The 24,796-nt window shown below is 39.4% G+C and overlaps 2 protein-coding genes across 4 annotated transcripts in view; one reads left to right on the plus strand and one right to left on the minus strand.

Moving 5' to 3' along the window:
* Positions 1-24,790, plus strand: part of WDR89 (WD repeat domain 89) — a 37,737-nt gene extending 12,947 nt beyond the window's left edge. For all 3 annotated transcript variants that reach the window (XM_049612652.1, XM_049612651.1, XM_049612653.1), the window contains one exon: positions 19,653-24,790. In XM_049612652.1, coding sequence (XP_049468609.1) covers positions 19,685-20,848 — 1,164 coding nt within the window. In that variant the 5' untranslated portion in view covers positions 19,653-19,684 and the 3' untranslated portion in view covers positions 20,849-24,790. The remainder of the gene's footprint in view (positions 1-19,652) is intronic.
* On the minus strand, positions 14,467-14,938 carry LOC125910301 (60S ribosomal protein L32-like; the record flags this gene model as incomplete). The annotated part of the gene is made up of 1 exon (XM_049614085.1): positions 14,467-14,938. A coding segment is annotated over one exon (393 nt), but the record flags the coding sequence as incomplete, so codon positions are not given.
* Positions 24,791-24,796: the final 6 nt, after the last annotated feature.

A 24,796-nucleotide genomic window follows, 5' to 3' on the forward strand; every position in this document is an offset into this window, starting at 1 on the left:
AATGGGATCCGAGTCATCTGAATTTTCTAAGGGTGGCCCCCCTTGGGGAACCCTCGCTGGTTTTATGTTAAAAAATTACAGCCCTTCCTCACACACATGTTTGACTAAACCAGTTTTACTAAGGATAACCTAGAACTCCAGTGACCATTATGTGGAAACTTTGATCTCCCCAAACTTACTTTTCTCTGAACTGATTTAGAAGACCATGTTTACAATACTAAACAATCCAAGTGGGATGGTTATTTTAATTGGTATCTGGAAGCTTCCAAATGTGTTCAGGATTCTAAAATTGCCTCCTTACAAAATACTGTTGCTAAATTAAAGCAAATAAATAACTAACAATTTGTAAGAAGAAAACACCGGAGGCCTGTTCCTGCTGCTAACCAAGGTCTTTCCTAACTTTACTATTCTACCTCCTCTATCTTCCTGTTTGCCTTCTCTTAACCCTTTACCCTCTCTCTAAACTTCCTTTCTTTCCTATTACTGAAACCTCATCCACTGATCTCATTAAAACCTTCCCTTTCAAAATTAAACCTGAGGATTCTAAACCACCCCAGATTTCCTACACTCCATGGACAAAGGCCAAAGTTAGGACTATAAGAATTTTCCCAAGGTAACTGGGGTCTCCATGCATTTGTTGAGGAATTCATTATTGAAAGTATAACTCGCCAAACTGCTCTTCCATTTCTTATCAGTTAGCCCACATGCGTATCAGAGAAGGTCAAAGTGTAGCAGTGGATTAAAACTGCTGTTTGGGGAAATCCCAAACAATCTCTAGAGTTTAAACTAAACCAACCACCAACCCTTTTATATGATCAGGCTTGCAGACTGGACAAAAGCCTACATGAAGCCATTCCTAGGGCCTTCCCCAAACCCGTGGACTGGAACAAAATTCAGGCACACACTTAAAACCCTACCAAATCTGTCCATGACTAATAAAGCAGACTCTACATCATTTTTTAAAATTCTGGACTTTCCATAGATGTTGAATCCACGCTGGTGGCTTTTAATTCCATGTTCATGAATGGCCTAAACAAGGACTTCTTCCTGTTGGTCAAAAGAACCCATATAGAACGGGAGACAGTGTGCATCCCTGACTTTGTCAATCTGGCTAATCAATTACTTGCACCCTAGAGGATGACACCAGAAAAAAAGACAACTAATATTTTGATTCTTTACCTTGGAAAGGTAACTTCCAAGGTTTCCAATATGGAAACTCCAAAGCCATCTTCTAGAACTATGTCATTACTGCAAAAAACCTGGCCATTGGAAAACAGAGTGCTAGAAATGGACTCAGGAGCTACACTATCAGTAGCTACACTGAAAGAGTACACTACAATTAAAGAGTCTTCCTCTAAAATATGTATGCTCACCCAGGGGGCGCCTGGGTGGCTCAGTTGGTTAAGCGTCTGACTTCAGCGCAGGTCATGATCTCACGGTTCGTGAGTTCAAGCCCTGCATCAGGCTCTGTGCTGACAGCTCGGAGCCTGGAGCCTGCTTCAGATTCAGAGCTAGCCCCTTCCCTAGCTCATGCTTGCTCTCTCTCTGTCAAAAATAAATAAACTTAAGAAAAATCAAAATAAATAAAATATGTATGCTCAGTGAGGGTCTTTTGTTTTTTTAATTTTTTTAACATTCATTTTTTTGAGAGTCAGAGACAGTGCAAGCAGGGGAGGGGCAGAGAGAGAGGGAGACACGGAATCTGAAGCAGGCTCCAGGCTCTGAGCTGTTAGCACACAGCCTGAATCGGGACTCGAACCCATGAACTGTGAAGTCATGACCTGAACTGAAGTCAGACGCTTAACCAACTGAGCCACCCACGTGCCCCAGATAGTGGGGGTCTTAAATAAACCACAACGTGTGCCTATTTCTAAGCCCATATGTTTTTGTCTGGGACTTTGGCAAGTTGAGCTACCCATTTCTCCTCAATGATTTAGTTCCCACACATTAGAAGGAGATTTCCTAGAGAAATCTAATGTTGCCATTTTTTTCTCTCAAAAGGGAAATAACCATTGAGTTTGAATCCCAACACTTAGGAAAATTCAATCCTTTTTGCCCTTCCTTGCACTCTACAAGCCAAGGAAGTCTAAACTTCAAACTCATCCCTGCTGTTAAACCTGGTAACCCCCATTTTTTGGGCAAAATCGTTAACAGATGTAGGCAGAGTTCATATTGCCCCTCCCATTAAGATCCAGATTGACCCCTCAAAAAACTCTCCCAACAAAAAAACCAATATCCTATAAATAAAGCTTACAGGGCATAAGGCTTATTACAGAGGATAAGTCTCAAGGACTCGTTATCCTTTGCACTAGTCCTCGTAATACCCTATTTTGCCTGCAAAAAATCGAGTGGCTGAGGATGGAGATTTGTCTAAGACCTAGGGCAATAAATAACATTCTAAGTCCCTGCCTCCCTGTCATCCTTAATCTCCACATGCTATTCCATTCCTACTGGAAGCATTTTTTTTTTTTTAACTTTGATTGACTTATGCAATGGATTTTATTTTTTTTATTTTTTTTTATTTTTTTTAAAGTCTTTTTTTTTTTTTTTTCAACGTTTTTTATTTATTTTTGGGACAGAGAGAGACAGAGCATGAACGGGGGAGGGGCAGAGAGAGAGGGAGACACAGAATCGGAAACAGGCTCCAGGCTCCGAGCCATCAGCCCAGAGCCTGACGCGGGGCTCGAACTCACGGACCGCGAGATCGTGACCTGGCTGAAGTCGGACGCTTAACCGACTGCGCCACCCAGGCGCCCCTGCAATGGATTTTAAAAGATCCTTGTTGGTAGGGATAATTAATATCTTTTTGCCTTTACCTGGGAAGGATAACTGTATTCCTAGACAGTCATGCCTCAGGGCTTCACTGAGAGTCTATCTTCTCACAAGTTTTAGAAGCTGACTTAAATGACAAAATTCTCTGGAGGCTCCATTACTACAATATGTGGACGATTTGCTTTTTTGCTTGCCCTTCCAATGCTCCTCACAAAAAGAGAGTGTTTACATGTTGAAAATCTTAGCCATTGAAGGACATAGGGTCTCAAAGGAAAAATTACAATTTTTCCAAACTGAGGTTTGATATTTAGGACATTTAATCTCATAACAGGGACTGTACCTAGTTTAAAGGTTTCAAGACATTTTCAACTTTCCAAAACCTAAAGGCAAATGTCACTTACAGGTTTTTTTGGGGCTAGCTGGTTATTGTCATAATTAGACCCCAAATTTCTCCTTGTTGGTTCATTAAGGAGTATTCCACATATACCCCATTGTTTGGGATGACCAAGATAGTTTGATCTTTAAGACCTTGAAGGAAAGCTTAATAAATCCCCCTGCCCTTGGATACACAAATTATCAGCTACCCTCTTTCCTTTTTGTATATGAGAGAGAAGGGAATGCCCTTAAAGTACTTACCCAAAAACGCAGGGGCTATCATTGACATCTGAGTTACTGCACCCAAAAATTAGATTCATTTCCCTGAAGACACCCACCACACCTTACTTACCTACTACTGCCGCTTTAGTTAAAGCTACCAAAGAGATAGTTATGGGATCCTCTTTGACCATCTTTGTACCCTGGTCTGTCAGGACACTCTCACATTCACACCACACTTAACACGTTTCAGCAAACTATCTCACCTCCTGTGAAATCCTCATATGCACTGTCCCCCATATCACTCTTGTTCAAAAAGCAGAAGTTTTAAATTTCAATTAACAAGTTTTTCTTTTCTAGGACATGCTTTTTGTATTCTAAGAAATCTCCACCGATCCTATGGTCATAGGTTCCCTATTTTTTTCCTTGGAATTCTATAGTTCTTGCTCTCATGTTTACATCTATGATCAATTTTGAGTCAATTTCTTATTCTGACTTCTCCTTTGTCTGGTATTAAGAAGCCACTGTAGCTTTCCTTTTATTAATGTTTGCATGGTATATCCTTTTCTATCCATTTACTTTTAATCTGCTTTATATTTAAAATAGTTTTCCTTTGGACAGCATATGGTTGGGTCTTGCCTCTTTCCCCCCTCCACAAACCTGAGAATCTCGGCCTTTCAATTGAGATGTTCAGATCATTTATATTTAATGTAATTGCTGATATGGTTGGATTTAAATCTACCATCTTGCTAGTTGTTTCTAGATTTTTTTATTTTTCTCTTTAGTTCTTTGTTCCTTTCTTCTTCTTTCTTGCTGTCTTTTGGATTAAGTGTTTTTATAATTACATTTTATCTCTACTATTAGTTTGCTAATTTTACCTGTTTTTTCCTTTAGTTGTTGCTCTAGGGTTTACAATGCACTCCTTTAACTTGTGTAAAGTCTACCTTCAAATAATATATAATATCATATACATAATATGATAGTTATATATATAATATAATATGATGTCATATGTGTTATATAATATATATAATAATGTACTTCTTTAACTTCTATAAAGTCTGCCTTTAGATAATGTGATAACAAATTGTGGTGTAAGAACATATATTGCAGCATATGTTTCCATTTCTTCCCTCCCGTCCTCTTACTAATGCTGTCATGTATTTGACTTTTAATAACACTCTAATATGTTGTTACTATTTTTTGCTTTAAACAGCCAATTGTTTTTTAAGGAGATTTTTAAAAGAAGAACAGGGTCTTAAATTTACCCTCATATTTACCATTTTCAGTTCTCTTTATTCCTTCATGTCAATCTAGATTTCCAGTACTTGTCTGGCTGAATAACTTTCTTTAACATTTCTTATTTTGCACACTACTGGCAATGATTCCTCTCAGCTTTTTTCTGATTGTTTTTCTTTTAGCCTTTTTTTTTTTTTTTTTTGGAAAGGTATTTTTGCTGGGTATAGAGCTTTGTGTTGACAAATTTTCCTTTTCTTTGAATGCTTTAAAAATGTCATTCTTTGTCCACTGACTCCCATAGTTTTTTTATATCTCTTAGCAGTCACTTCAAATTTCCCTCTTCCCCCAGCCCCTGGCAACCGTTAATCTTTTTGATGTACAAGTTTGCCTCTTCTAGACATTTCATATAAATGGAATCATACAATATGTGGTCTTTTGTGTTAAATATATGGTCTTAGCATAATGTTTTCAAGGTTTATCCATGTTGTAACATTTAGCAGGACTTCATTTCTTTTTATGGCAGAATAATGTTCCATTGCATGGGTATGCCATATATTGTTTATTTACTCATCCATCAATAAACACTTGGGTTGTTTTTTGCTATTATGAATAGTGCTACTGTGAACAATCGTATACAAATATTTGCATGAACATATGTTGAACTTTATGAGAAACTACCAAACTTTTTCACAGGCTGCTACATTTCACATTCCCACTGATATTGTATAAGGGTTCCAATTGCTTCACATTCTCACCATCATTTATTGTTTTTTGTTTGTTTTGTTTTTAATAGCCAATTCATGATCATTTTAAAGTCCATTATTTGGGTGATCTCCATGTCTTTTCTAGTCATTGCCTTATTTCTTGACAATTTGTTTTTTTCTTGCTTGTGTGCGTCTCTTTTTTTTACTTTTTTTTTTTTAATTGAATTCTGGGTATTGTATGTAGAAGAATAGTAGATACTGAGGTAAAAAATATTTATTCCTGGAAGTGGACACATCTCTGCTTCTATCAGACTGTTAGTGTTAAGGATTGAATAGTCTAATCAGTAGGTGAGCTGGCTTAGGTTTTGTTGTTGCTATGGTTACCTTTAGTACACTACAGACTTGAAATTCTTCAGCGGTGGGCTGTTAATATCTTGTGCTTAGTATTGCACCTGGTATGCTGAAGAGTTTTCCTCATTGTTCCTCCTCCACTGTCAACTTTTAGCAGGCCCTGCTTACCTATGCCAAATAAGGGATTTCATGACACTGTCTTCTTCCTCTTTCAGCCACTGATGCTTTTCACTCAAGGTGAGAATCATGGTGGAAGCAGGGGGTCATTCTCCTCCATGATGGTTTGTTTGTTTTTCAAATGCATATATCTGTGCATAATCACCACCCACAAAGTTCTCCTGTTGTCCTTCCCAGTCCGTATCCCCCTCAAAAGATAACCAGTATTGTGATTTCTACCATTTTAGACTTGTTTTGCCTGTTTTTAAATTCTGTGTAAGTGAAATTATAATAGTATCCTTCTGTTTCAGGCTTCTGTCACTAAACAGTTCTGAGATTCTTCCATTATCGTCGCATGTACCAGTAGTATATGGTTTTTTATTGCCATGTAGAATTCCAGTGTATTAATCTACCACGGTCGATCAGTAAAGACTATTTAAGCAATTGGATACTTGTCTAATTATCTAATTAACCATCTTGTAATTTTCTTAAAAACTTGTAATTACCCTAAAAGTAACATGCCAACGTTGGCCTTGTTGCTAAGGCCAGAAACCTAAGAATCACCCATCTTTGTCACCTCTCCCCATACCCTACTTGCAGTCTAATCAGGAAATTCTGTTTATTCCTCTTTCATAATTGTGGCCTGTATCCAGACATTTCTCTCTTTTATATCTGCTGCCCAGAATTTTGCACAAACCTTTCACTTACTTCCATTCTTCCCCCAAGGTCTATGCTCTAGGCAGCAGCCAGAGGAATCCCTCCACAAACGTCTCTCACTTGCTCTCACCTGGCTTTCCTTCTCACTTAAGAATAAAATATACGGGCGCCTGGGTGGCTCCTTCAGTTAAGCATCTGATTTCGGCTCGGGTCATGACCTCACAGTTCATGAGGTGAAGCCCTGCGTTGGGCTCTGTGCTGACAGCTCAGAGTCTGGAGCCTGCTTCAGATTCTCCCCAACCCCCCACCCCCACCTCTCTCTCTCTCTCAAAATAAATAAACGTTAAAAATAAAAAAATAAAATTGAAATTTCTGACCGTGGCCCTCCAAAGCCCTTATTTGTCTCCAGCTACCTCTTTAACCTTATTTCCTGTACCACTTTCCTTCTCTGACTCATCTTCAGCTGCTGTGGACCACTTGCTGTTTCTCTCTGCCCAGGAGGCTTTTAGCCCACACCCTCATTTCCTTCTGGTCTCAGCTGAAATGTCACCTCATGGGAGAGATTTTCCTTTATTTATTTTTTGAAGTTTATTTATTTATTTTGAGCGGGGGATGAACAGGGGAAGGGCAGAGAGAGAGAGAATCCCAAACAGGCTCTGTGCTGTCAGTGCAGAGCCTGAAGCGCCAGGGCTCAGTCTCACTAAGTGTGAGATCGTGACCTGGGCTGAAACCAAGAGTCAGACCCTTGACTGACTGGGCCACCCAGACACCCCGAGATTTTCCTTTAATGACTGAATCCAAAAGGCTTGTCCTGCCTCATTTTCCTGGCCTTAACCAGTATTATTTTTCATACCACTTTGACTTTTCATTATTATAATTAGTTATTTGTCTAATAGCTGTCTGTCACCCCACTGGCCTCAATGAAAGCTAGGACTTTGCCTGTGTTCTTTGCTGAATCCAGTGTGTTCTAGGCCTGTCATTCCCGTCCTTCAAGATTTGGTTTTGAATTATTGAAAAGGGTCATTCTTTAGGACTTCTGAGTAGATTTAATGTTGATATTGCTTATCAATTTCTAACTATAACATAATATGCAAGTGGCTGGTTCTTAGATGTTAACATCATTCTGTTATGGCCTATAGGCATTGGTTCTTTTTATCCCCCACCTTTTTTTGCAGTTATTAAAGAGAATGCATTTGCTTAATTTTTAAAAACGTCTATTCAGACTTATAAAAAGAAGTAGTAAACATATAGTACCGACTCAAAATTTTGGATTATTCCACACTGCTACTAACTGTTCCAAATTAAGACATCTGGTGACTGGGGAAGTTTGGTTTCTGTCTCTATTTGGTTAACCAGCTGGTTGTTCTGGAAAGGCAAACACAGTTAATTGTTCTTGTTGAAAGAAGCAGGGCATTCATAGATTTACTTCAAAGCGTGACTTTTCGGTGGAAGATTTACTTGAGAAATTAGACAGCGCAGGATGTTACTGAGAAAAATGTCTTTGTTTTTAAAAAGATACTTGAATGTTATATCTGGAACTTGATACTTGAATGTTGTATCCCCGACTGCATGAGAAAGTGTGTGTGTCATTCCCTCCTCCCCCTCCCCCTTTTCCTTGGTAACAGATTCCTGCACTTTAAAAACTCTGCTTTCCCTACGAATTTTAGTGTATTTAATGCATGAGATGCCATATGTTGTTGCAGCCAGTATCTTTGAACATTCCTGCGAATAAGAATAGCATATTCAGACTCACTAAGCAGGATTAATTTACAAAGACATTTAGTCTCAGTCATTAATGAATATGATATTTAAAATTACATCGAAGTTGTAGCAGATGTCAGTTTAGCATACCTTCCACTCAATATTCAGCACTTCTTCCCAATTGAAAACAAATGGCTCTTTGGCAAATTGTTTCAAAGCCAGTTCTGTGTTAGTTTAAAATACACACACAAATTTGTCTAAATTTTTGACATCAACGTTTTCTGAGAGATGTTCTGCTGAAGTTAAACCAATGCATACTTTTTATCCCAAGGTATTGTTTCCTCTAAGACATACTGGTACTGAATAGGAGTGACTGTTACTATTTCACTCTTCCTGGTTTTTCTGAAATAAATATTAATAACCAGCTTCCTAAGTTTTACTTGTGCAGTTTTGCTTCAGATAGGCTGACATTAGATATGCTTGATAACTAATAAGCTTCTTTAATATCCAGCATAGAGATTTTTGTGGCTCCCATTAGATTTTTCATGTTTGCCATTAATACATGACAGTAGTAGCTACTCCTTCCAAGTGCTCTATTAATATAGTCTGCCCCCTTTTTAAAAAATAACTATGATATATGCTTACTATGCAGCTAACATCATCTACCCATATTGTTTTTAAGTTTATTTATTTTGAGAGAGAGGGAGCATGTGTACACACACGCACTAGTGGGGCAAGAGCAGAGAGAGGGGCAGAGCCAGCACAGAGCCTGACATGTGGCCCAAACCCACGAACCATGAAATCATGACCTAAGCCAAAGTCAGGAGGTAGACACTTAACCAACTGAGTCACCCAGCCGCCTCCACCCTTATTTTTTAAAAATATGATATGTACTTGGGATGCCTGGCTGGCTCAGTTGGTAAAGCATGTGACTCTTAGAGTTGTGCGTTCAAGCCCCACACTGGGCATAGAAATTACTAAATAAATAAATAAAATCTGATGTATACTTATTATACATACGTCTATGAATAATGCACATATATGTATAATGTTACATATCTGTAGTTGTGCCTTAGTATAGGGGAAGTATAATATAGGAGTTAATACTGTGGGCTCTGGAACAAGAATGCTTGAGTTCAGAAACCAGCCTTACTGTATATTAGTTGTTCATTATTAAAAATTTTAGCAAAATATGGGGTGCCTGGGTTGCTCAGTTGGTTGAGCGACCGACTTTGGCTCAGGTCATGATCTCACAGTTTGTGAGTTTGAGCCCCGTGTCAAGCCCTGTGCTGACAGCTCAGAGTTTGGAGCCTGCTTCGGATTCTGTGTCTCCCTCTGTCTCTGCCCCTCCCCTACTTGCGCTCTGTCTCAGTCTCTCTCTCAAAAATAAATGAACATAAAAAAAAATGTAGGTTTGTGTGATGTTTTCTCATGATTACGCCGCCGGGGTGATGGATTTGGGGGAAGAATACCACAGAAGCGAAGGATCTTTCCCATCATGTCACACCAGGGGGCATGTGACATCAGCACAATTTAACCTTCATCAGTTGGGTAAGGTGATATCTTCCAGGTTCCTCTACTTCAAGTTACTGTTTTTTACTCTTTTCATACTCTATTCTTTGAAGCAAGTAATTAAGACTAGTCTGTACTGGAGGGGAGGAGAATTAAGCTCCACCTCCTGGAGGAGGTATATCTCCTTAAATTACTTAGAATTCTTCCCTTGTTTTTTAAAAAAATTTTTTTAACGTTTTATTCATTTTTGAGACAGGGAGAGACAGAGCATGAACAGGGGAAGGAGCATGAACAGAGACATGAGAGACAGGGAGAGACAGAGCATGAACAGAGAGAGAGGGAGACACAGAATCTGAAACAGGCTCCAGGCTCTGAGCTGTCAGCACAGAGCCCGACGCGGGGCTCGAACTCAACGGACCGCAAGATCATGACCTGAGCCGAAGTCGGACACTTAACCGACTGAGCCACCCAGGTGCCCCTCTTCCCTTGTTTATTTACTTATATAGGCATTTATTTTTATCTGTATGGATTCATGAGTATTTGATTCTTGAGATTATAATCCAATGTAACTGTTATTTTGCTGTTCAAATTAGTCTAGTGTGACCAGTGGAAGACCTTGGCTCTTAGCCTTATTTATTTATTTATTTACTTACTTATGTATTTAGCACTACTTTACTTTCTGGCATTATTTGATGCTCTCTGCTGATCTTGAATTTTCCCTGCCCCAGACCTAGAATCAGCCATTTGTTCAAGGAGCTCAAAGGGTATTTTTAATAGGTTAGATCTTAAGCTTTTCTGACTAGTACCTAACTAAAAGATAAACTTATAGCAGTGAAACTGTATCGTCTTATAAAACATGTTGAAGTTTATTTGCTCTTTACAAGTGTATTTTTCATTATAAGATGAAAAATAAAATCTTAAAAAGCACCAGCTCAGTTTGATATGTTAGTAGTTTATTCAGATTTGAGAATTATTTGTTTGATACTAGTGTTCATGAAATTTTGCATATTGATTCATTTTTTTAAAAAGGTTAATATAAAAGTAACTGAGACTGCTTACCTATTTTAAAAGCTTTAAGAATTATACATTTTTAAAATTTGAATGTAAAATGAAATAAAATGAATGCAAAGCACATGAAAGTTCATTAGAAGAAAGGAAATTAACATTTGTTGCTTATTTTCTTAATGCCAAGAATTGTGCCCCCTAATACTTCTGTGTTCCTGTATTCTGCGATTACCCCTGTTCTTATACTATATTGTAATTGTTTACTGTTCAGTCTCCTAACTTCTTAAAGACAGCAAATATGTTTTTGATCTGAATCTCCAGCATTTAGCATAGTACTTAGCCATAATAGTACTCAATATTGAGAGTGTCCATTTTTATCTCCACTTTATTTTTTTTAATTTATTTAAGTGATCTCTGTATCCAACATTAGGCTTGAACTTACGACCCCAAGATCAAGAGCTGCATGCTCTTCTGACAGCCAGCCAAGCACTGCTTTATCCCTACTTAAAGATGGGGAAGCTGAGGCTTAGAGAGTTCGGGTAATTTGTACTATGATGACTTTGCTAGTTTGTGGCAGAACAAGAGGATGAAATTAGGATGTTTGATTCTTTTTTTATTTTATTTTATTTTTTAAGTTTGTTTATTTGGAGAGTGAGAGAGACAGGTGGGGACAGAGAGGGAGGGACGGAGGAAGGGAGAGAGAGAGAGAGAGAGAGACAGAGAGAGAGAGAGAGAAAGAGAATTCCAAGTAGGCTCTGCACTAACAGTGCAGTGATGCAGGGCTCGAACCCATGAACTGTGAGATTATTACCTGAGCTGAAACCAAGAATTGAATGCTTAACCGACTGAGCCACTGGGTGCCCCTGATTCTTTTTTTTTTTTTTTCCCCTTCTAATTTTTTTTTTTTTTTTTTTTTTAGAGAGAGGGATAGAGAATCTGAAGCAGGCTCTGTGCTCAGCGGGGCTTGGTTTCATGACTGTGAAATCATGACCTGAGCTGAAATCAAAAGTCAGACGCTTAGCTAACTGAGCCACCCAGGCACCCCAAAATGTTTGATTCTTTTTTTTTAATATTTATTTATTTAAGGGGGGGCGGGGGAGGGGCAGAGAGAGAGAGAGAGACACAGAATCTGAAGCAGGCTCCAGGCTCTGAGCTGTCCGCACAGAGCCTGACGTGGGACTCGAACTCATGAGCTGTGAGATCATGACCTGAGCCGAAGTCAGATGCTTAACTGACTGAGCCCCCCAGGATGTTTAATTCTTAAGCCTATTGCTTTTTCTATTGTACCACACTCACAGTTTTTTGATAAGCTGAAAATCACTGCATTATTTTCAAATTGATAATCTCTGAAAGTATTCAGAAGAAACTGGCAATATTTGTTGCCTCCAGGGAGAGGAAAGGGGCTTGAGGACAAGCCAAGACATTAGTTTTGGAACATTTGAATTTTAAACCATATGACTATTTTAGATATTAAAAAATATAAATACATTTTAAAAATATACGGAAACTTACCAGATGGAGTTTTACATTGTTTTTAAACATTGTATCATTTCAATGGTTGTTTTTTTATTTTGTAGAGCAAATATAGATTTGCTTTATATTAATGGTAGGATCCCTGATTCTAAAGATATCTTTTATAGAGTCTTCTGGTAAGTTTTTTGTGTATTTTATTTTTTCCCTTTATTTTTGGACAAGAAATTTGAAAGGTGGGGTGTGGGAGAGGATAGATGTTTTAAAGGGAACAGAAGATCAAAGTCCCTCTGTTCGGTGTGAATGAAATTTGACTTCTTAAAATTTCCTTTATAGGAAATCTTATAAAATCTTCCTTTATAGGAGCCTCTTACGTTAAGTGAGTACTCGGTGATACACCCAAGACTTTATTTGATTATATTTAATTAGTTAGAGTGGTTCCGGCTGCATTAATAAAAACTTTGCTACAAACTGACTTAAATAGAAAATGTAGAATCTCATTAACATGGACTAATGGAAGAAAAGTTCTTCCCATCAGTTGAATTGGGTCCACTTTAGAATTAGTGTTGCACGTCTGAACAAATTATAGTTGGAAGGAGAATACTGAATAGATTGGCAAGAATATAAGTTTCTGAACCAATTACTGGTTTAAAAGGATAGAATTACTGTGATTGGTTTAGGCTAATCAGGATCTGCCCCTGGAGCTAGGGTCAAGTCTTCAAACCATGTTGATGCCACATGGAGGAGGGAGAGAAGGATGAGTTGGAGAGGTTCCATCATACTGTCCACTAGAGCTCCTTAACTGCCTTTCAAATAATATATGATGTATAAGGGACCCTCCAATCCTAATCACAACTTTTGAGGAATGTAATTGTTCGTGCTGGCTGATGGGTGCATATTCTCTACTCCATACAAATTCCATAATAAAAAGTTTAAAAAGAAAGAAAAGGGGGACACACAAAAATAATGAGTAAGTGATGGTTGCTTATTGTATTATTTTTCCAGGCCAGTGTGTGTTTTTTTAATCCTCCTGCTCCCTTTCTTTCTCCGCTGCTTATATGTGGAGTTAACATGTAATTCCCCCTCTCAAAGGCTAATAGGCATGTTCCTTAATTATAGTTGACATTAATGCTTCAGTACTTTCATTGAAGAGCAACAGCATAGTATTAGAGTGAGCACAGGTTCTCAGGTTTTTGAAGTTACAACTTGGGTTTCGAACGAAACTCCCCCCACATCCTCACCTTAGTGGCTGTGAGAGCATTGACGAGTACTCAGTCCCTCGGAGCTTCAATTTCCTCTGTAAAATGGGGATAATGAGTTCCTGGGTGGCTCAGCTGCTTAAGCATCCAACTTCGGCTCAGGCCATGATTTTCATGGTTCGTGAGCTGGAGCCTCGCCATCGGGCTCTCTGCTGACAGCACAGAGCCCGCTTCAGGTCCTCTGTCTCCCTCCCTCAAAAATAAGTAAACATTTTTAAAAAATGAGGATAATAATCCCTATCCTGTAAGGTTAAATGATTATGATTAAAAAAAAGCAAAAAACTAGTAAGTCGGTAGCACATAGCCCAGCATTCGTTGAACTCCAGTTATGATTATTTTCTTCTCTGTGAGGCTCAGTTATCCTTGCCTAATTTGATAAATGCAGTATAGCATTATTGTAGTTAAATTGTAAGTGTAGATTATGAACTTATTAATGCCCATTCCTGAATGCCTTTTCCCCATTAAACTTTTCCCTACATTTGGGACATTTGCCGGACCTCTGCATCCCAGTCATCATAGCTAATTCCTTATAGTAAGTGGGCAATACTAAGTTTCAGCTGTGGGGAATTAAGTTTTTCTGACTCAAGTCTGATAAATTGTCTCAAAAGAAAACTAGTCTTATGTCCAACATATACTTCCCATACAACTGTTACTCTTCAGTAGTAAAAGTATAAAAGTATATATGCTTATGCTGTCACATCTTTCACGTATGGTGAACATTCATACCTGCAAGATAGAAATACATGTATTTTTTTTTTTAATGTTTATTTATCTTGAGAGAGAGACAGCACAAGCCAAGCTGGGAGGGCCAGAGAGAGAAAGAGAGAATCCCAAGCAGGCTCTGTGCTGTCAATGCGGAGCCTGATGCTGGGCTCAATCCCACGAACCGCAAGATCATGACCTGAGCCGAAATCAAGAGTTGGACGCTTAAACAACTGAGCCACCCAGGTGCCCCAGAAATATATATATCTCTAAGGATACCTCCATTTCTTTTCTGATTTCATGCAAAATAATATGCAGAAGACTTTTGGTATAGTGCCTTTCATAGTCAATAGTTTCTTTTCTTTCTTTTTTTTTGTAGTTTTATGGTTTTATTAACACAAATATGACATGCACATAAGCTGTCTATTCATTTTCTTCGCTGCACAGTCTGGCATTGGGATTCGTGACTCTGATGGCCAGCTGGGCTACTCTTTCCACAATGGCTTTATGGTTCTTGGAGGAGACCTTGTGAGCAGTCTCTGCACAGTAAGATTTATTGCACATCAGCAGCACCTCAAGCTCCTTGACATTGTGGACTAGGAACTTCCGGAAGCCACAGCACAGCATGTGCTTTGTCTTCTTGTTGCTCCCGTAACCAACGTTGGGCATCAAGATCTGGCCCTTGAGTCTTCTGCGCACTCTATTGTCAATGCCTCTGGGTTTCCGCCAGTTGCGCTTGATTTTGACGTATTGGTCTGACTGGTGCCGGATGAGCTTCTTGGTCCTCTTTTTAACAATCTTGGGCTTCACCAGAGGTTAAGGGCAGCCGTGATGCCAAGTTACAGATGGCTGCCATCCCGTAGTCAATAGTTTAAGAGATGTAAAATATATGATTTTCTTTTTTTGCTTTTTATTTAAGTGGAAAAGAAAGCTACTTCCTCTTCCATTATAGAAATATTTAAGCTAGGCTGTCCTTCAGATTTCATACTTAAACTCAGCCAGCTTAGAATAAGAGCAATACCTAGTTGCAGCTAGATATATTCGGGATGCACTTCATATACAGAAAGAACATTTTATTGGGTTTATTTTAATAGGAAATAAAGTGAAATAGTATTTCAATTGATTAAAGAACTTAAATCTTATTAAGACACAAGTGATGAGGAATTCATACTTATGTTTAGGGATTTTGCTATTAAGTAAACAACTGTTAATTATCTCAGGACAATTTTTATTATTTTTTACTTTGAGAGAGAGAATCCCAAGAATCCCACAATCCTGGGATCATGACCTGAGCCGAAATCCAGGGTCGGATGCTCAACCGACTGAGCCACCCCAGTGCCCCTAAGGATAATTGTTGAGATAAGAGATTGGTCAGCACTTCCATCTAATGTGTTCCAAGATGGCAGTTCATCAAGAATTTAATATTCTCACCCCCTTAAAACTCATCCTGAGATGTTTGTTTTGGGTCGTCTTTATAAACATCTTCCACCCTCTGCATCATATTCAGACATGAGAACTCTGTATCCCAGCGAGAACCACAACAGCAGTTTTGAGGTCCTGCCGTTTCCTGATCTGCACTAGGTGGTTCAAGATGACATATTAATAATTGTTCTACCTCCATTCTCAGCATCCTTAGGCCCATATTTAAATTGGCTATGATTGCTAGCTAACTGTAACAGGCAATCTTTGTAAAATGAAGAAAACTTCTTTTTAGCCATGCATAGCTTTAGACTTTACTTTGTATCTGTGAATGAATATAAGCTCTATAGTTTGAGATTGTTGTAAGATATACCTACCTTACCTCTAATATCTTTCTTCTTCCTTCTCCTCCCTCCCTCCCTTTTTCTTCCTTTCTTCCCCTCCCTTCCCTCTTCCTTCCTTCTTTACTTCCTCCCTCCCTCCCTCCCTTCCTTCTATCCTTATTTGAACAGTGTATCATGTGGACAACCACTGTGATTATTATCATTGCTACAGTCTTAAAGTGTTAAGTTCGCTGTAGTATTTAATCTGGGGCCTGCTCTGCCTGTCCTATCAACCCCCAGAATCCGTTGAATTAAAGCCACACAGGGAAATTTTCCAATGTGAAACAGACTCTCCAGGCAATGTACTGGAGGGAAGGAGTACAGCACTACTGTTCTGCTTGAGAGCATGGTCATAGTCCTACAAATTACTGTTAGCTAAAAGGCATGATAAACTTGGTTATTTAAGATTCTCATCAACCTAGGACACCTGGGTGGCTCAGTTGGTTGAGCATCTGACTCATGATTTTGGCTTAGATCATGATCCCAGGGTCATGGGATTGAACCCCGTGTTGGGCTCTGTGCTGAGCATGGAGCCTGCTTAAAATTAAAATTCTCTCTCTCTCTCTCCCTTCCCCCTCTGCCTGTCTTCCCTGCTTGTGCACTCTGTCTCTCTCTAAAATAAAAAAAAATAGCAGCGCTTGGGTGGCTCAGTCCATTGAGCAGCTAGCTGACTCTTGGTTTCAACTCAGGTCATGATCTCACAGTTTGTGGGTTTGAGCCCTGCATCAGGCTCTGTGCTGATAGCTCAGAGCCTGGAGCCTGCTTTGGATTCTGTGTCTCCCTCTCTCTCTCTCTCTCTCTCTGTCCCTCCCCTGCTCTCGTTCTGTCTCTCTCTCAAAAGTAAACATTAAGAAAGAAAGAAAGAAAGAAAGAAAGAAAGAAAGAAAGAAAGAAAGGAAGAAAGAGGAGGAAAGAAAAAAATAGCAATCTAGCGTGGTCATGAAGACCACAGTCCTTGGACAGAGTGCCTAGGTCCACATTCCAGCTCCACCATTTACAAGCTACTACAGCCTGAGAAGTACTTCTCCAGAATGTCGTACTGGGAACCCCTGTTGTATTGTTTCCTATTGTTGCTGTAACAGGTTACTACAAACTTGGTGGCTTGAAACAACACAAGTTTGTTATATTATAATTCCGGGGTTCAGAAACCCAAATTAGATTTCACTGGGTGAAAATGGTGGTGTTAGCCAGGGCTGCATTTCCATCTGGAGGCTCTAAAGGGGAACAATTCTTGGCCTTTTCTAGGTTCTAGAGGCCACCCATTAATTTTTTTGTAAATGTTTATTTATTTTGAGGGGGAGGAGAGAGCAGCAGTGGGGCAGAGACTCCCAGGCAGGTTCTGTACCGTCAGTGCAGAGCCCTACTCAGGGCGCCATCTCACAAACCGTGAGATCATGACCTGAGCTGAAACCAAGAGTTGGATGCTTAACTGAGTGAGCCAACCAGGCACCCTGAGTCCAGCCACTTCTTGACCTTCTTCACCCAAACCAGCAATGTATCTTTCTGTAGCTATAACATAGCAACACCTCTCTCTGATTCTCATCATGTTCTGCCTCCTCCATTTACTTTTTTTTGTTTTTAATTTTAGAGGGGGGTGGGAGAGAGGGAGAGAGAGAGAGAGAGAGAGAGAGAGAGAGAGAGAGAATTTTAAGCAGGCTCCATGCTCAGCATGGAGCCCGACATGGGGCTTGATCCCACAACCCTGGAATCATTTCCTGAGCTGAAATCAAGAGTGGGACACTCAACCAGCTGGGCCACCCAGGTGGCTCCTTCTACTTTTAAGAACACTGGTGGGGAGCCTGAGTGGTTCAGGCGGTTAAGTGTCCCACTTTGGCTCAGGTCATGATCTCACAGTTTGTGGGTTTGAGCCCCACGTTGGGCTCTGTGCTGACAGCTCAGAGCCTGGAGCTGCTTCGGATTCTGTGTCTCCCTCTCCCTCTGCCCCTCCCCAGCTCATGCACTGTCTCTCTCACTTAAAAATAAACATTAAAAAAAATTAAAAAAAAAAGAACACTAGTGATTACATTGGCTCCACCCAGCTAATCCAGAATAATCTCCCTATTATAAGATCAGCTATAAACACAACTCAGCACAGAAGCCAAATAATCCAAATAAAATGAGCAGAAGATCTGAATAGACATTTTTGCAAAGAAGACGTACAGATGGCAAATGAATACAGGAAATGATGCTCAACATCACTAATCACCGGGAAATGCAAATCAAAACCACAATGAGATATCACCTTACACCTGTCAGAATGGCTAGTCAAAAAGACATGAAATAACAAGTGTTGGTAAGGACGTGGAGAAAAAGAAACCCTCATGTACTTTTTTTTAAATTTATTTTTTAAATAGAGATAGTGTGTGCAGGTAGGGGAGAAGGGCAGAGACACAGAGGGACAGAGAGAAGAGAGGTGAGAGGAGAGAGAGAATTTTAAGCAGGCTCCACACTCTACACAGAGCGCAACTTGGGGCTTGATCCCAAAACCTGGGATCATGACCTGAGCCAAAATCAAGAGTCAGGCACTCAACCGACTGAATCACCCACGTGTCTCCCTCACGTACTATTATTGGTGGGAATGAAACTGGTGCAACCACTGTATGGACAAGACAAGACAGTATGGAGGTTCCTTTAAAAATGTAAAATAGGAATACCAAATGACCCAATAATTCTACTACTGGGTATTTACCCAAAGAAAATGAAAACATTCATTTAAAAAGATACGTGCTCCCCTGTGTTTGTTGCAGCATCATTTACAATACTACCGAGCTACAAAAAAGGGAATGAGATCTTGTCATTCATGACAACATGGATGGATCCAGAGGCTATTATGCTAAGTGAAATAGGTCCAACAGAGAAAGACAAATACCATATGATTTCATGTATATGTGGAATTTTAAAAACAAAAAGCAGAAACAGATCCATAAATACACAGAACAAACTGATGGTTGCCAGAGGGGAGCGGTGGAGAGAGGTAGGCAAAATGGATAGAGGGGAGTGGGAGATACAGGCTTCCACTTGTGGAATGAGTAAGTGGCAGAGGTAAAAAAGCATGGGGAATATATATAGTCCGTGGTATTGTAACAATGTATGGTGACAGATGGTAGCTACACTTGGGGTGAGCATAAGATACAGACTTGTGAGTCACTGTGTTGTACACCTGAAATTAACATTTTGTGCCAATTATACTTCACTAATTTAAAAAAAGTTTTTTTTTAAAGGTCAGCTGATTAGCTGCCTCAATTCCTCTTTGCCAGGAAACCTCTCACATTCACAGGTTCCAGGGATGAAGGGTTAGACATCTTTGGAGGACCACTTTTCTGCGTTCACAACTAGATTTAAATTCTAAAAGTTACATTAAAGCAGCTAGGGCCAGGAGAAGATGATCCCAAAGTGGAGAATGCTGAGAATTATGAGTACGACCAATAATTGAGTTTAAGCTGAAAGGAACTGCTGAGCAACACATATATATGTTGTAAACTTCTCTTACTGGCATAACGTATATGTGGTAGATTCAGTATTCAAGACCGATTGAATCAGAAGGAGGCAACTAAGTTTTAGCCATATCATGGCAGGGAAAGATTAAAATATTAGAATAGATTTTATTTTTTGTTTTCTTTTGTTTTTTTTCTTTTTCTTTTGTTTCCCTAAAAGGGAAATGTTCTTGATTTAATTATAATTTTGAGAAGCTTTGGGTTTAATTTTAATTTTTTGTATTTTTCTTACAGATTTGTACTGCACTTTGAATGCTCCTCCTGACATGGAGAGGATTGAGGAACAATTCGCTAACCTGAACATTGTTAAACGCTCCTCGGGGACTACAGAGCCTACTTACCTGCTGGGCATAGATGCATCAAAAACCGTACAAGCAGAAAAAGAAAGCTTGATCGCTGTTTTATGTTCTAACGGATCAATCAGAATCTATGATAAAGAGAGGTTATACATACTCCGAGAATTTCGTGGCTATCCTGGACTTCTCAATGGAGTCAAATTTGCAAATTCTTGTGACAGTATATATTCATCATGTACTGACGGCACTGTAAAACGTTGGGATGCTCGATCAGCCAGTGAAAAACCTGTCCAGCTGTTCAAGGGTTACCCTTCCAATATTTTCATTAGTTTTGATATCAGCTGTAATGATCACGTCATTTGCGCTGGTACAGAAAAAGTTGATGATGATGCATTGCTGGTATTTTGGGATGCAAGAATTAATTCTCAGGATTTGTCTACTTCTAAAGACCCACTTGGAGCATATTCAGAGACACACAGTGATGACGTCACTCAAGTACGCTTCCATCCCAGCAATCCCAACATGGTGGTCTCCGGTTCAACTGATGGCCTGGTGAATGTATTTGATATTAGTATTGATAATGAAGAAGATGCACTGGTTACGACCTGTAACTCTGTTTCTTCCGTAAGCTGTATTGGTTGGTCTGGGAAGGACTATAAACAGATTTATTGCATGACGCATGATGAAGGATTTTGTTGGTGGGATCTTAATCATCTGGATACTGATGAACCAATTACACGTTTGAACATCCAGGATGTCAGAGAAGTAATTAATGTGAAAGGAGGCATTTTGGACTATTTGGTTGGTGGCCTGTATCACGAAAAAATGGACAAATTGTTTGTTGTTGGGGGAACAAACACAGGAATTATTCACTTACTGAGCTGTACTACAGCAGGATTGATTCATGTGACCAGCCTTCACGGAGGGCATGCTGCTACAGTCCGCTCTTTCTGTTGGAATATGCAGGATGATTCTTTGCTAACCGGAGGGGAAGATGCACAGTTGTTACTTTGGAAACGTGGAGCATTAGACAAGACATTTACAAAGAAAGACAGCATGAAAATAGCATCCTCTGTGTACCAGCGAGTTCGAGTTCACAGTAATGATTCTTACAAGAAAAGGAAGAAGCAGTGATGTGATGTTGGGAGCTTCCTTGAAAGGTTTTATAGTCGCAAGTAATTATCTTTGTGTTCTACCTGTGATAGATCTGTTTAAAGCTCATATGTAAAAACAAGCCAGTTAGCAAACAATCCTGGAAAAACGCTGAAAATGGTTTAATTCAGGTCTTCATGTATTCTAAAATTATTTTTTTTAAAGCTGCCAGTTGAGTATATAATCAGTGAGTTGAAAGTAAAATTACATTCCTCATTTTTAAAACCCATCTGTTGAGTTAGTAAATGTTGGGTTTTAAGAAATAGCTTTGATAAGGACTTTTTAGAAGTAGATGGCTGATATGACTTTAAAAAATCAGGTGGTTTGAGCTATATTTTGTAAGCTCAGTTTTTTACATTTTAAATCATCTTCATTATTTATAAAACCAAATCAGACTGTTTTCTGTCAGAGCTCCTACTTAATACACATAGATTATGTTGGAGTATTTAAATGTAAATATTCTAATGATTCTAAATAGTACTAAGCTTTTTTAGAAATAAAGTGATTTGCGTCTATTTAAAAATATATATTTAGTAAATATTTGCATCTATATTTTAAAATGGTTAAATAGTAAGCAGGTATTTCATTGAGGAAAAAGAAATTATCTTGCAAAATTCATTTTGAGTCCGTGGAAATACAACAATGAAAGTATAATAGCAGAATGACTTTTTTATTTCAAAGTAGTCTAGTATTTTGTGATAAAATTTTCTTTCATAGTGCTTTATCCATATTTTTAAACATAAGAGCCAATGGGGAGTGGGGGCCATGCAAGAGTTGGCCGCCAGAGCTTAAAGGGGGACACCACCATAATCTAATTTAAACGTGAATTTTTGTTTACTGCTAATTTTTTCATCCTTCTACGTATTTTTCCAAGGTATCCTAATAAAAAGTTGGTCACTCTAAAGGTTTAGTATGTTCTTACGTTTAATTAAAAATAAAAATACCTTTTTATAGATAAAAATATTTATAAAAATATTTTAGAACGTTTTTATCTTTTGAACTAAAAATATGCTTGAAAAATACAAGCATTACTTTAGAACCTTTTACATTTCTCTTTAAATGTTAATAATGACTTATCTCTGCAAGTAGCAGTGGGGGAACTTTTTATTCCATAGAACAATGCAACTTCTATTTAGGTATGATCTGGCTTAACTCACTTGAGACTGAACAATAGGCGTAGTTAAGTCACTCTTAAACATATTCAAAATGGCGTCTGGGTGGCTCAGTCTGTTGGGCGGCCGACTGCGGCTCAGGTCATGATCTCGCGGTCTGTGGGTTCGGACCCCATGTTGGGGTCTGTGCTGGCCCCTCAGAGCCTGGAGCCTGCTTCCGATTCTGTATCTCCCTTTCTCTTTGCCCTTCCGCTGCTTGCTCTCTGTCTCTGTCTTTGTCTCCGTCTCTCTCTTTCAAATAATAAACATTTAAAAAATGTTTAAAAAACATACTCAAAATAGATAATTCTTATTTGGAAAAATTCAGCTCTTCTTGCTGTTGTTCAAACCATAACCCGGTGGTTAATTCTGGACTTTTTTCTTTCCCCCTCACCAGTCAATCACCAAATCCTGTGCCATTCCACCTCCTAAAATCTGTCTTCTGTTCTTTTGCCTTTACCCCACCACTATCGCCTTAAATAAGAGTTTCATCATTTCTCACCTAGATTACAGACCCTTCTCTCCAGTTTGTTCTTCCCACTGTTTCTAGGCTGACCAGAGAAAACACAGATTTGATAATGCCTCATGCTGCTTAAAATCTTTGGTACATTTTGATCTTTTGATGGAGCAAGCACTATATAAGAATGAAAAACCATATTTCTAAGATTCTTAGGATTTGAGACAGTGCTGACTATGTAAGTAGAAAAGCTGTATAAAAATATTTGGAGACCTTGCATGTATAAAACAACAGGAAATGAAACAGTTATCAAAACAGTATAAGCTTTCAAAAATATTTAAAATTTAAAAGTAATTAACAGGGGGGCGCCCGGGTGGCTCAGTCGGTTGGGCGTCTGACTTCGGCTCAGGTCATGATCTCACGGTGGGTGAATTCGAGCCCTGCGTCGGGCTGTGTGCCAACAGCTCGGAGCCTGTAGCCTGCTTCGGTTTCTGTGTCTCCCCCTCTCTCTGCCCCTCCCCTGCTCATGCTCTGTCTCTCTCTGTCTCAAAAATAAATAAAAACATTTAAAAAAATTTTTTAAAAAGTAATTCATAGGGTTGGAAGATGGAGATGAGGAAATGTCTTTGAAAGTAGACCCTCAAAGAGACAGCAAGTGAGAGAAAAGGCAAAAGCCACAGAAGGTAAATGTAGGGGTCTAATATCAGACTATCCGTGTTTACAATGTGGAAAAAGCGTTTTTAAGGGAGTGGGAGGGATTATTAAAACGAAATATTAGAGGCTATCCCCAGAACTTTGTCTGGAGATTAGAAGGCCAACAGAGTGTCAAATGTAATGAATGAAAAAGACCCACACCGAGGCATAGCACAGTGAAGTTTCAGAACTCCAAGAAGAAAGAGAAAATTGTAGAAGTTTCCAAAGGGAGGGGAGAAAAATACAATCATTAGGTACAAAGATAACATGTGCATTAGACTCTTCATTAGCAAATCTGGATGACACAAAATGCTGGATCAAAGTCTTCAAAGTCCTGAGGATAGTTTCCTGCTATCTGAACTTATGCTCTCCAAACTCATGAATCAAGTAGATGACCGTAAATCTTTTTGAGACATCCCTTACTAAGTGAATGTTTCCTATTTCCTCTCTGAAACTCAGGAACCAAATTTACTTAGCTAACCAGAATATCCATGGCTGAACAGACTCATTGGCCACTGAGGAATTAAAAGATTTGGATTTCAGGAGGTACTTGCCTCTTCAACCTATAATTCTGTAGGTCAAATTGTCCTCACGTGAGGTTTAAAACAATTTTTCTTAAACATTTATTTATTTTCGAGAGACAGGGCAAGACAGAGCATGAGTGGGGAGGAGTGAAGAGAGGAGGCGGGGGCAGGGGGGTGGACACAGAATCTGAAGCAGGCTCCAGGCTCTGTGCTGACAGCACAGAGCGGGGCTCAAACCCACGGACCACGAGATCATGACCTGAGTCAGATGCTTAACCAACTGAGCCACCCAGGCGCCCCCTCACAGGTGAGGTTTAAAACTCTTTCAGACATAAAGATTTCAGACTTCACTGTCTGTGGAGCTTTTTAAAAAGGATACTGAAAGATGTACTCCACAAAGGATAAGGGAGAAAATCAAGGAAGACAAGAGATACCAAGAATCAGGGCACCAACCCAACATAGTGGCAGGATAACAGCCTTATAGCAGGCCCACAGTATTAAGTCCAGGTCGGAACAAGAGGACATAAGCTATCAGGAGGGAGATGTCCAGGGAGGAAAATAAACTTGACAGAGGTTTCCCAGTGCATTTGACCATGTGGAAAATGGTTATGTGCCTTAAACTCACCAATTGAAAGAAACCCTCATATTGAAAATGATTTAAAAATACAAGTTTTTAAAAGATTAAAAAATAGAGGCTCCTGCGTGGCTCAGATGGTTAAGCATCTGACTCTTCAGTTCAGGTCACGATCTCACGGTTGTGAGATCGAGCCCCATGTCGGGCTCTGTGCTGAGTGTGGAGCCTGCTTAAGACTCTCTCTCTCTCTCTCTCTCTCTCTCTCTCTCTCTCTCTCTCCAAATATAAAAAATAATCTTAAAACAAAGGGTTAAAAAATATATACTTTCAGTGGTGCCTGGATGGCTCAGCTGGTTAAGTGGCCAACTCTTAATCTCAGGATCATGAGTTCAAACCCCCTGTTGCGCCCCACATTGGGCCCCACCCTGGGAGTAGAGCCTGGGTGGCTCAGTCGGTTAAGTGCCCGACTCTTGATTTCAGCTCAGGTCATGATCTCATGGGTTTGTGAGTTTGAGCCCCACGTGGGGCTCC

Source organism: Panthera uncia, assembly GCF_023721935.1.
Source record: "Panthera uncia isolate 11264 chromosome B3 unlocalized genomic scaffold, Puncia_PCG_1.0 HiC_scaffold_1, whole genome shotgun sequence".
Lineage (NCBI taxonomy): Eukaryota > Metazoa > Chordata > Mammalia > Carnivora > Felidae > Panthera > Panthera uncia.